The 13,268-nt window shown below is 49.4% G+C and overlaps 1 protein-coding gene across 1 annotated transcript; it reads right to left on the bottom strand.

The window, feature by feature from the left end:
- Positions 1-2,481: 2,481 nt before the first annotated feature.
- GPRIN3 (GPRIN family member 3) lies at positions 2,482-4,533 on the bottom strand. Its single transcript, XM_056111133.1, has one exon. It carries the CDS (start codon positions 4,531-4,533, stop codon positions 2,482-2,484), a length of 2,052 nt encoding a protein of 683 aa, XP_055967108.1.
- Between the last annotated feature and the right edge of the window lie 8,735 nt (positions 4,534-13,268).

Raw genomic sequence — 13,268 nt, 5'->3', positions numbered from 1 at the left:
GTCAGGTTTTAAATTTTTTTGTAACAAGCTCTAGTGTGATAGAAGAAGAAATGGTGAAAAGTAAAAAAAAAACAAAACCAAAAATTTAATAAATAATGATCAGTCACAGCACCAAAGAAAATCAGTTGTCACTGCATCAAACATTAAGTTCTAATCCCAGAGGGAAACTGCAACACTGGGTTTACTTTTAATTTATTTATCGAATGTGTGACAGGGCTTAAATATCTCCTAGGTCTTTGCCTCCTTTAACTATTTATAAATCATGAGGTTGCTACAAGCTCATGAGAATAAATGTCGTTGCCAGAGGCTGGGTTTCCCCGTTCCCATTTTCACACGGGAACAGTCTGTGGTACGCACTCACAGCAGAGGGTTACCTGGGCCCCATCTGGAGTGGTACTGAAGACAGCTGCTACTGTGTATACAAGTTTTCTCTGCCATGGCGTATGCCAGTGTGTGAGGGAGACATCCAGGAGCCGAGAGCAGCCAGGCTACATCCTGGCAAAGGCATGTGCCCACCGCGACAGGAACACCATGAGAAATGGGGATTGGAGGCCAAAAGAGTGTGTGATGCAAAATCTGTAATCATAAATCATTCGGTCGCTCGTGGGCTGGTTCATTTCTATCTTTTTTTTTTCTTTTTGGATCACACCCAGTGATGCTCAGGGGTTACTCCTGGCTTCGCACTCAGGGATTACTCCTGGCGCTGCTTGGGGGACCATATGGGATGCTGGGAATCAAACCTGGGTTGGTCGCGTGCAAGGCAAACGCCCTCCCCGCTGTGCTATTTCTCCAGCCCCACTTCTATCTTAAGTGTTAACAGAGGCCAGTTGGTAAGAATGCACTCCATTAACATAGTCCTTGGAAGTTCCAGGTAATTCCAACTGTAATTCCCAGCCCTGCTTCTGGGCAAGGTACGTCTAGAAACTCCAGCTTGCTGAAATGAAAAATCAAAAACAAACCAAACAAAAAAACAACAACAGAACCAGTCTCTTCTTACTAATTTGCGTGGGTAGCCACTGTAGCTTTCATTGTTAAGATATATTCAGAATCTGCAAAAGAGAATTAACAAGAAAAAAGTTTTAAAAAGCCAAAGGGGACTAAATTGAGAAACCAGCCACTGTTGGTTTGGCTAATCACTGGGCCAGTGTGGTTTCCTCAAGGCTTCCTCACTCCCTTCTCCGGCAGGACCTCAACCTACACTCCGCAGGCAGTCTGGGCTGGGAGGGGTTCAGAACTCCATCCTCTGGACAGAAAGATGCAGGCCGAGGTCCAATGGGTGCCGACTTTCTCAGGCTGCCCTCCACCCGGAGCTCAAGCTGTGTTTTTGAAAACACCTCTTCTTCCACTGGGTCTGAAGGCTGAAGAGCAGTAGATGTGCAAAGGGTCACCTTTTTTAGATGCACTTTATTTGACACACAAAAGCTGTGAGGACGTATGCCTGCCTTCCAGTTAATAGGCTACGTTTTCTCTTGGACAGCAATTGAAGCAAGTCCAAACACACACCACACCCATTTCCAGCACTCTAAATCAAACCTATTGTTTCTGTTATTCCTTCTTTTCAACACAGAGAAAAGAGGGCTTAGGGATTGGCTATTTAGAATTCTTTAGCAGAACGACCAGTCACAGCTCACTATGACCTGGAGGGCACTGAGACCACCTAGAATTTACTATTGGCAAAAATGGAATGATTCGTTTTCAAGAATTCCGCCACACTGCTTCCTTCAGGGGGAGGAAATCTGACTTTCTCTAGCTGGATTCAGATTCACAGAGCTGTCCCTTCCTTGGGTTTACCGAGTGCGGGAAATCTTCACATCCCAATTTGTTTTATGTGGGCAGTATTCATTTTCAAAATCTGAGCTAATTTTCCTAATTTAACTGTTCTACATTTATTTATTAACAGTGTCACAAGGTGTATAAAAACGGTTATCTGTAGATCCTTACAAATATTCATATTTGTTATTTTATACATCTAAATGCTTGTCATGGCAACTGACCTAGGAATGAGTCCAGTTCGTGTCACACTTTTTTTTTACATTATAGTGTTCACCAGCTATTTCGGTTTTGTGCGGCAATGGCATGTTCATTGTGAGAGGACTAGAAATTTTCGGTGAGTTTGCTCATAGCGTTTTGGCCATTTTTTTAAAAAAAAATTACAAAGCAGAGACTTTTAATGAAATACTAGTGTGATAAATTGAGGCAGTCACACAAAATGACACACGGACCATGATAATGCTAGTTTCATAGGCAACATCATATTAAAAAAAAATAAAAACAAGCAAACCCGGGGAATCTTATTTCCTTTTAATTGAGGTCATCCGCCTTCAGGAAAGCGCCCTTGTCTCTTTGCACTTGCTCTTCCTTTCAAGGCGACAGGATGCTGGCATCCAGGGAGCCCTGGTCCTCCCGGTCCCTTAGTGGTTCCCGCCGTTGCCTGGAGTTGGAGGCTGGAGCATCCCAGCCCCGACGGGCGCGGCTTGGGGCTCAGTCCAGCACGGAGGAGGGCGCGGGGCGCACGCAGCAGTTGGGGCGTCGGAGGTTTTGCAGAAGCGCCTGGAGGACGCCGTGCTGCCGGCCTTTGAGCTTCTTCTGCGAGGACGTGTCCGAGGACACCGAGCGGCGGCCGTGCGCCTGCCGCAGCCGCTCGTGCTCGCGGATCTGGCGCTGCAGGTGGTTCTGGATGGCGACGCCCAGGGACTCGGGGTCCAGGGACGCGCCGTACACCTCCCAGGTCATGCCCTGCTCGTCCCACACCACGTCCCGCACGCGCTTGGACGCCTTGGCCTGCGCCCGGGGCTCGGGCTGCTTCCTCCTGTCGCCCGCCAGGCCTGCCCGGTGCTCCCGCAGGAACTCGCTCACGCGGCTGGCGCGGCGCGGGCTGGCGCGGACCGTGCGCCCCGGGGTGCGCTCCCCCGAGGAACCGGGGCTGGCGGGGCCCGCGCCGTCGGCGGGCAGGCTCAGGCGCGCCGCCGCGGCGGGGGACGGGTGGGCGCTGGACGCTGACCCGCTCTCGGGGGCTCCCGGCCGCAGCTGACCGCTCGGGGGCTGCGTCCCCGCTGCGCCCACCGTGCCAACTGTCCCCGACGGCTCCTCCTGCTGCCCCCGTCCGGGGGTTTTCTCTTTCGCCACGGGCTCCGGGGGTCCACGCTGGTCCCCTGGGCTGGCTGAGACCCCCGGCTGGGAGCTGTCGCAGTCGGGGCCTGCGGGGTGGCCTTTGGCGTTGGTCCCCACGCGCCCACTCCCCTGCTGGGCGCTCGGCTTCGTGCCGGCTGCTCCCTGCGCGCCCTGGGCAGCCCCGTCCGGGGAGCTTGATGCCAGGGACCCAGTCCCCCCGCCTGCCAGTTGCTGGGGGCCCGTTCCCTCCGACCCCCTGTCTTCCTGGCCCGAGTCCTGAGTAGCCAGGGGGGATCCCTGCTTCTGTGCAGGGGGCGGCGGCTCCCCTGAGACCCCGGCGGTCTGCGCACTGTCGCACAGTTCCAGCGCGTGGACACTGTCCCCGGCGCCGTGGCAGACCACACGAAGCTCCTCGGGGGGCTCTTCTCGGGGGTCTGGGGGGCGGGGGGCGGCACCTGCCCCGGCCGCGGCCGGGGGGATGCCCGGGCTGGTGCACACGGCCCGGCTCTCCACGCTGGCCACCGCCTGCACCTCCGCGTCCCGCCGCGCCGGGCCGGGCCAGGCCCCGAGCTCACTGCCCTCCTGGGTGGTCATCGTGCTGGCCTCTTTGAACCTTGACCCCGGCGGCTCGGGCGCGGGGTCTGGCGGCCTCGAGGATGCGCCAGCGAGGGGAGCGCGCTGGGGAGGGTCGGCGGGCAGGGCCGGGGGCTCAGCGCTGGCCGGACACCCATGTCCCCGGCTCGAGGGGTCACAGGACGCGGACTGGGAGTCGCAGGTGGCCCCCAGCTGCTCCCCGAGGCTTCCCCCTGACGCACAGGGGACAGGAGGGTGGCCGGCCAGGGCCTCCACCTCCTGCGCTATGTCCTGGTTGGATGCCCTGGCGGGAACTTCGCACTGGCCTGGCTCTTTTCCGCTGTCCCCGCCGTCGATCCCTGGACAGCGGGGCTCTGCACGTGGCTCTCCCTCTGAGGGTCTCTGATCGCCGCCCTGGGCGACCTCAGGCTCCTCCAGGGTGCGGGTCCTCTCCCCGGGGCTGGGCCGGGGCGCGTGCTGGTCGGCGGCTGGCATGATGCGCTCGAGGGGCTGTGCAGGGTCCGTCCGAGACGTGCGGCAGCGGGGGCTGAGCGCGGGGGACCCGGCGGGCGAGCTGAGCGTGGGTGACGCCTTCTCCAACTCCTGCAGGACTGCAGAGGACATGCCCGGCTGGGGATGCTCATGCTCGCAGGCCTGCATCAGGACCCCCGCAGCCGGCGCCGGGCCGAGCGCGGGCTCTGCAGGAGCGCCGGGAAGGCCATTGGCGCCGCGCCCTGGCACCAGGGCTGTGGGGGGCTGGAACCGCGGTGCCCCCAGAACGTCGTCTGTGCTGGACGCGGCGATCAGAGATGCTTTAGCTGTTCTCAGAGCGTCGGGGACAGTCCCCATGGAATTCCCCTCCAGAAGAAGCTCTGAGCTGGCTTTTGGGCTGTGCGCGGGGGGAAAACCGTTGCTCAGACAGAAGAAGACGAAGTCAGGGATGACAGCGAGGGAGTTTCAATCTGTAAATTAAGGAAACGACCATGAGTATGAGTATGGCACAGCCCTGAGGGCTAAACCGGATGGCAACGCCACCAGCATTGGGATCAGATCTTAGAAGCGCACTAAACTTTTCCTTCCAATATATGTCTGCTGGAATTTTTTTTTTTTTTGGCTCTTTGGGTCCTACCCAGTGATGCTCAGGGGTTACTCCTGGTTCTGCACTCAGGAATTACTCCTGGCGATGCTCAGGGGACCATATGGGATGCCCAGGATTGAACCCGGGTTGGCCCTGTGCAAGGCAAACGCCCTCCCCGCTGTGCTATGGCTCTGGTTCCTCTTCCGATATATGTCAATATGAAAATTCGCCTTGGGAAGGGGTTGGAAAACTATTTCAATGGCCCAAATATCATTTTCAGAGCTTGGTTTCTGCTTGCACCTCTTCACGCATTTGTGGCCCTTCTCTCTTTCTTGTCACCTATTCTTTTTTTTTTCTCTGCACTGTCACTGTCCTCCCATGGTTCATCGATTTGCTCGAGGGAGCACCAGTAACGTCTCCACTGTGAGACTTGTTGTTACTGTGTTTGGCATATCGAATACGCCACGGGGAGCTTGCCAGGTTTTGCCATGCAGGAGAGAGAGATACTTTTGGTAGCTTGCTGGGCTCTTTGAGAGGAACGGAGGAATCGAACCCGGGTTGGCCGGGTCGGCCGCGTGCAAATGCCCTACCTGCTGTGCTACCGCTCCAGCCCATTAAAAACAAATAACGCACTGTGACTTACAAAGTTTTTCATAGTTGAGTTTTAGACACACGACACTGCAGCACTGACCCCACCACCTGAGGCAGCTTCCTTCCTCTGATATATCCAGGTCTCCTCCTGAATCCCCCCGCCCCCTTCCAGCCGGCCCTCCTGATGGGCCCCTTTCTCAATCTGGTTGCAAAGTTCGGGACTCTTGATTTCAGTGCAGTCGACGCTGGGGTTTGGATATTTGGTTCTGTGATTCCTTCCCACCTTCCTACCTGGCTCCCCTCATCTGGTCCCCACTGCTTCTCATCTGTCTCTTCTTTCTCTCCCCTCCACCCTTTCTTCTCTTCTCCCTATACTCTGGGGCCAAGGTTGGTCATGGCATCCCCCTTTAAAACACGGCATTCTATTCTAATGAGTGCTAGCATCCTGTCTTTCGCCTGTCTTGATTAAACTCTTCCTCCTTATCTCTGTCCCGTTTATTCTCAAAAAGCCTGCCCACTCTTGAAGGATGTCTAGAAAATGGGCTATTCCTGTAGTTACTTAAGCATTTTGATAGCTATGTCGAAAGTAATTTGTGAAATCTGATTTACTAGATATCAGAAAACCCTGTGAAGCTACTATAATCAGGTCAGTAGGTATTGAAATAGGCCTTATGCAGATGTGTGTAACAATATCTAGAAATAGATCCAAATGTAAATGAGGTTTAATATATGACAGGAGAGGTGGCTTCATGATTAGAGGAATGAAATTGTTAAAATGAGGGACTGGCAAACTATTCGTTTGGTGAAAAAGAGGGAAGTGGATATTTATCTTATGCCAATTGCAAAAATAAGATCTATATGAACTTAGATAAATAAAAGTTTCAACATGTAAAATAAGTAGTTAATGAAATAAATACTGCTATTAAGAGAATCTAGAATGAATATAGATGGGGTAAGGATAGTAGACTTCTTTAGGCAAGCCATAAAATCATTATCATCATCATCATCATCATAAAGAAAGCTATTAGAGAAAATATAAACACAGGTAACTAAAAAAAGTCCAAACTCCCAATGGCAAACTATATCATAAATAACCATATTTGAACCAACTTTTCCAACTTCATTATTCATAGGAGTGGCCTGAATATTTGGCTCTTGCTCTGTTCTTCTTTAGACATCACCTGAGTTTATCCCTCATTCCGTCCCTACTGGAGTTTTCACCCCTAGTCATATGTGCCACAAAGGCCTCTTTCCTCTTTCTTTCTTTCTTTCTTTCTTTCTTTCTTTCTTTCTTTCTTTCTTTCTTTCTTTCTTTCTTTCTTTCTTTCCTTCTTTCTTTCTTTCCTTCCTCCCTCCCTCCCTCTTTCTTTCTTTCTTTCTTTCTTTCTTTCTTTCTTTCTTTCTTTCTTTCTTTCTTTCTTTTTCTTTTTGGGTCACACCCAGCGATGCACAGGTTACTCTTGGCTCATGCACTCAGGAATTACTCCTGGCGGTGCTTGGGGGACCCTATGAGATGCTGGGAATAGAATTGGGGTCAGCTGCGTGCAAGGCAAATACCCTCCACACTGTGCTATCGCTCCAGCCCCCTCTTTCCCTCTTTCTTTTCACTGGTCTTGATTAAATTCTTCCTCCTGCTCTCTGCCCAGCCTATTCTCAAAAAGCCTGCCTGCAAAAAAACACAGTAGAAATGACATCTGCACCTGTATGTTCATTGTAGCACTGTTTACAATAGCCAGAATCTGGAAATAACCCGAGTGCCCGAGAATAGTCGACTGGTTAAAGAATCCGTGGTACATCTACACAGTGGAAAACTATGCAACTGTTAGGAAAGATGAAGTCATGAAATTTGCTTATAAGTGGATGGTCGTGAAGAGTATCATGCTGAGTGAAATGAGTCAGAAGGAGAGGGACAGACATAGAATGACTGCACTCATTTGTGGAATATTTCCTTTTTCTTGTACTCCCGTTGTTCATCGATTTGCTCGAGCGGGCCCAGTAACGTCTCCATTGAAGACTTTGTTGTTACTGTGTCTGGCATATCGAATACGTCACGGGGAGCTTGCCAGGCTCTGCCGTGCGGGCGAGATACTCTCGGTAGCTTGCCAGGCTCTCCGAGAGGGGCGGAGGAATTGAACTCGGGTCAGCCATGTTGGCTGCGTGCAAGGCAAATGCCCTACTGCTGTGCTACCGCTCCAACCCTGTGTGGAATATAAAATAAAATAATATGAGACTGACACCCAAGGACAGTAGAGACAAGGGCCAGGAATATTGCCCCGTAGTTGGAAACCTGCTTCATGAGCTGGGGGAGAAGGCAGCTGGGAGAGAGAAAGGATCAGTAATACAAGGATGGTTGGAGGGATCGCTCGAGATGGGAGATGTGTGCTGAAAGTAGATAAAAGGACCAAACGTGATAACCTCTCGGTGTCTGTATTGCAAACCATAATGTCCCAAAGAAGAGAAAGGGCATGGGAGAAATTGCCAGAGAGGCAGAGGGAGGGTTAGAAAGGGGGGGGGGGGGAACTGGGACATTGGTGGTGGAGAATGTGCACTGGTGGAGGGATGGGTGTTCGATCATTGTACGACTGAAAGTTTTGTAACTGTAAAAATAATTTTTTAAAAATAAGAATAAAAGAAGAAAATTTAGCCTATGTTAACATTTAATTTTAGCTTTGTTAAAGGGGAAATAATACCCACATTCTTATGTATCACTTTGTCTTGAAAGACACTGTTCAGAATTACAACTCAAAATAAACATTTCCAATTAATTGGAAAGAAATAAAAGCCTGTCTGCTCTTCAGTCAAATCCCACTCAGTCTCTGAAATCTTATCGTCTTTCAACTATAAAACCAATCTTTTCAAAGTCCTAACAATGGTGGTTGTCTTTTCCTTGCATTGCTTTTTATGAACTGCTTTGATTTTACCACTGTATAGATGCTTCATTTCTCCAAAAGTACCTTCGTTCTCCCCAAAGGACACACAGCAGCATCTTACACATCCGATATTGTTAATCGATCCTGTTTCCCTCCAAAGTGGCCATCAAAAGCCCTGGCAAGTTTCAAATAGTAGAAAATTCTGAGGCATGGCCTAAGCTATGACGAGCTTAGATTCTCAAAGACGATAGGGGGTGAATTTCACAGAAAATAGAAAAGTGTGTATCTTATTTATTACACTTTGTTTCTGTAATCCAGGCTTAGACAATACAGGGTTGGACACTGGCTACATAAAGCTCCCTCATAATTTGCAAAAGGACAGAATGTCTACTGTGCCTGGGGCCAAGAACCTGTTTTGCCAAGAGAATGGTAAAATCAATACAGCTCAAAGTTCAGTAACTGAAAGTCAAAATACTTAAGATTTATTTATGAGTCTCTGGATCACGGCCAGTTAATGAGCTTATATGGTGCCCGGAGGCAGTTCGTGGGTGTGACTGCCAGGCCCCCCGGAAGAACAGGGAGATGGGGGGAGGTCGCCCATCCTCGACTCCTTGAGAGACTGGAGATTTCCGTCACAAAACCTGCATATCTGAATTTTTTGACAGATTCATTCCTGGATGAGTCTCATCCTGAGCCTATGGGGTCTGGCCATGAGGACGGCAGCAATTGTGTCATGGAGGTTTCCAGCTGCCAGGGCTCTGTTTGGGTGTGTGGTGGGCTCACTCGCCCCCCTCTGGCCTGGCTCAGGGTCTGGAGGCATCTCTGCGGCTTGTTGACCTCTTCCCCACGCCAGACTGAGTCTCATCTGGTGCACCCTTTCCCTTTCTCTTTTATTTTCCAATCAACTTTTCTCTTTCCAACTCTGAGCATCTGTATCACTCAATGTTTTCAATTTTGAAAATATTGAAGAAGCTGGTAATTGGGAAGGAACAGAGACCTGCTTTCACAATTCTGCATCAACAGCAGACTTGGAACCTAATGTTTGCTCCAACAGTCTGACATTGCACTGAAGACCAGGAAGCTTGGGGTCACAATCCCTAGACTAGACTATTGGTTCCACCCCCCCGACCCCCCAACTAGCTCTGTGCTCTTGGGAAAGTAATTGAATGCCACAGGATTCCAGGGCAGTAATAACAGTTCTGACTCACATGTGTGCTCTGAGGACTAGGTTTAGCATTTAGAACAGGAAGCGTCAGCACATATAACATGAAATTAAGTATCGGTCGATTTAGAAAACCTCAATGGAGCTCGGATCTGTGTTGAAGAAATGATTCTGCCACTTGTTCTAACAAGTTAAATTCCTTTAACTGTAAGCTTAGCAAGCAAAGACTTCCTTGCTAAAGTCTAAATCACAAGGAAGACTTTAGGAAGAGCTTGCAATAGCTGTAAAAATCACTGCAGCGGGGTGAAAGGTTGAAATAGGGCAGAGTGGAAATTTATAACCCAAAGCACATGGGGCAGTGCATAGATAAACATTACGAAGCGGCAAGGAGCTTTATACGGAGGGGATGGCAGTGACCTGGGGAACGAGGCGTAAGAGAATCAGATAACACAGGTGGGATGATTCTTTTCTTGCTAAACTGGACACAAGCCTTGCTACAACGGGATGCTGGAAACACAAGTTTGAGACCTAGTCACTAAAGGAACCTGGAAGAGCCTATCTGAAGGAGAGTCAAGAAGGGCACCTTTGTCAACTGTGCTAGCAAATATGGATATTCTTATGTAAGTCTCTCTGGTGCATTCTGAGTTCTTTTTTCTACATTGGATAGGAATCTCCCTCTCTCTTTTGCTCACACACATACACACACAACAGCTCTAAGTGAGTTTGTCTTTCAGCTTGACCCAATACTATGGCCTTCGGTCCTCCTGCCTTTAGAAATATGATTAGAGATTCAAAGCCTTGCTCAGCAAGTCTGAAACTGAAATCCAAATGTTAAGTAACCTACTCAAGGCTGAATAACCATGATCCTTATTGAACTGAATTCTAATGCAAGCTAATGCCCAAGACCCTTCAATGGTACTTCCCTATGTGACTGGAAGAAAAATGGAAAGGAAAAGATACATCCATGGCTGTCTGTGATCGATGTATATACGTATGTATGTATGTATGTATGCATGCATGCATGTACCTATCTATCTACTTTTCAGAGGAAAAGGGGACTTCTTTTGCATGCAGCTTGTAATACCTGGTCAGCCTGGATGGCATGGACACTGACCCCGAGGGCATTCATAATTAGCTCCTTGATGAAAAATTTGGATTGGTGAAAGTTGACACAGCCCCGGTTCTATTTGAAAGCAGAGGGTCCTGTTCCTCTCATACTGCCCAGGTTCTTGACAGATACCTGCACTTAATAAGACAGGCTGCAAGGAGACTCAGCTCTGGGTGACTCCCTTTAAAGATGCAGAACATTACACAGAAGAAAGGAAGGAGTTCTGCAGGAAGCTGACCTACTGTGGCGATGGCCCGGCGGTGACCCCTCCCCCTTTCAGGACTGCTGAATGATCAGAAGACTGCGGGATGGAATCAAATCTTTAGTGATGTTGGAAAGTTGTGGCAAGGACCTCAGTGAGTGCTTTGTCCCCAACCACCTGACGGTGCTTTGTTTTTTATTTTTATTTAATTTTGGGGACACACCCAGTGGTGCTCAGGGCTTCCTCCCAGCTCTGTGCTTGGGGATCTCTTCTGGTAGTGCTCAGAGGACAGTACGGGGTGCCAGGGATCGAGCCTGGGTCAGCTGAGTGAAAGGCCAGTGCTCTCTGTGCTATACTAGATCTCTTGGCCCCTGCTGGTAGCTTTTCATTTGAGATGCTAGAACTAATTCAGAGAGGCAGGAGGCAAGAGAATATCAATCCTTGAGCAAAGGACAAAGGAAAAAAAAATGTCATTTGGCATCTTATTCAATTTGATTCTATTTGTTCCCTGGACTTGGGAAGCGGCCAAGATCATTTGCATTCTGATCTCAGCGAAGCTGCCAGTGCACAGTTTTCAGGAGAAATGGTTCAATCCCCGGCAACACCCACAGGGCTAGGAAAAGCAGTTCCTTCTTTACAAAACCATACTTGCATACGAAGACCTCAAATGCACTCTTCGGAGAGATCCCGGCTGAGAATGTGGTTATTCCCTTCCAGCTGTATCCCGAGCAAGCCAGACACAGGGGCGACCAGGAGGCGGCTTCACTCAGTGTCAGGGACTCTCCGCTATCGAGACCACTTGAATAAAAGCTCAGAAGAAAAGGGCTGCACTGTTTCTAACAGGGATCTAAAATAGTAAATACGCAACCTATGTGCTCACTGAATCCCCCTGGAAGCAGAACAGGGCAAAAACCAAGAAGTAAAAGGACTGTAAGAAGTCTGAAGAGGGGCCAGAGTGACAATACCATGGGTAGGAGGTTTGCCCTACATGCAGCTGACCTGGGTTCGATCCCTGGCGTCCCACATGGTCCCCAAACTCGCTGGGAATGAGCCCTGAGCACAGAACCAGGAGTAATCCCTGAGCATTGCTGGGTATGACCCAGCCCTGCCCCACAAAAACCGAAGCATGGAGAGCCCAGATATCCTTGGTTCTGTCAAACACAAGTTGAACAGCTAATTTCTAAATTCAGCATCATATAGGATGGCAACGGCAGGCACGGCTTTATTCTTTCTATATTCCAAACACTGTTGTGTCTGAGAATTTCATTACCTCTTAACAGCTCCGGGGGAACGGGCCAGCTAGGGGTCTACTCTGAAGAACTGGAGAATTAGCCTATGCCACACAAACATGAAACTCTGGCTTTGGAGTTCAGACTGTTAATTCATTTTATACAGAGAAGAGAAAGGGTGTTGGCAAGTTTAAGTGATCTGGATAGAAATCGTCAATGGCCAACATGAAACAATCAAAAAACTCTCCAGTCTCAGAGTGGGTGGAAAGATCTCCCCCAAAACACCGAGATAGGCCTCCCCAAGAAGAATCCCCTTGGCCCATGGAGCCGAAGGCTAAAGGAGGCGAGGGGGGTCCTAAAAATGTGTCATCTTAAGGAGTGAAAATTACCTACTTCGATTTCAATTTCTACTGCAGAAACAGCATTTTTACCAGAGAGATCTGGGTGAAGACCAGAACTTATGGGTCTGTCAGTGAAATTCTCTCCCCTTACCTAAAACCTGGGCTGGAGCGATAGCACAATGGTAGGACATTTGCCTTGCACTTGGCAGGCCTGGCTGACCCGGGTTCGATTCCTCTGCCCCTCTCGGAGAGCCCGGCAAGCTACCGAGAGTATCTCGCCCGCACGGCAGAGCCTGGCAAGCTCCCCGTGACGTATTCGATATGCCAAACACAGTAACAACAAAGTCTCCAATGGAGACGTTACTGGGCCCGCTCGAGCAAATCGAGGAACAGTGGGAGGACAGTACTACCTAAAACCTCAGATCCCTGCACATAAACTCTGGACATAAACTCACAGTTGGTCCCTCTGGCTTTGGAATCAGTCAGGGAAGTTCTCCATATCATACCATATAAATAAGTGTGGTTCTTTATAATGTGTTTCTTCTAATTTATTTGACGAGGCTGAGAAAAACAAACAGAAGAAAGCCAGAGCATTTTTTTTCTCCTGAACCCTTACAAAACCATCTTACAGGCTAATAGAGTTAAGCTAAGAAACCCAGAATGATCTGCTCCTCAGCATTTTGGAGGCTTAAGGATTTTAGTCTCTTCCAGAAGCTGATGAGAACTATGGGACATCTCTCTAGAAACATATGCACAAAAACACATTTGCAGAAAAATTGGGAAGGCTCGTTCTTGGGAAATTTCTCAAGACTGCATATTAAAATCCTTTCGTATTAAGCATTAGAAATGTGTTGTGAATGCAATGTATTTGTCCAAAGAGAGTTGTTCTAACGCTTAAAAGGAATACAGTTTACTAGAATGGTGTTTTCAACTTTTCCTAGCTGTGGCCCTCTCTGAGCGTGTATCCTTCCTGTGCTCTCCACCCCATTCTTCTGGTTGTCCT

The sequence above is a fragment of the Sorex fumeus genome, unplaced genomic scaffold, assembly GCF_029834395.1.
Source record: "Sorex fumeus unplaced genomic scaffold, SorFum_2.1 ptg000013l, whole genome shotgun sequence".
Taxonomy (NCBI): Eukaryota; Metazoa; Chordata; class Mammalia; order Eulipotyphla; family Soricidae; genus Sorex; species Sorex fumeus.
This window is presented reverse-complemented; position numbering and strand designations above follow the sequence as displayed.

Excerpts from the sequence above, each read along its gene's own strand:
- GPRIN3 (XM_056111133.1), bottom strand. The coding sequence starts at position 4,533 with ATGGGGACTGTCCCCGACGCTCTGAGAACAGCTAAAGCATCTCTGATC.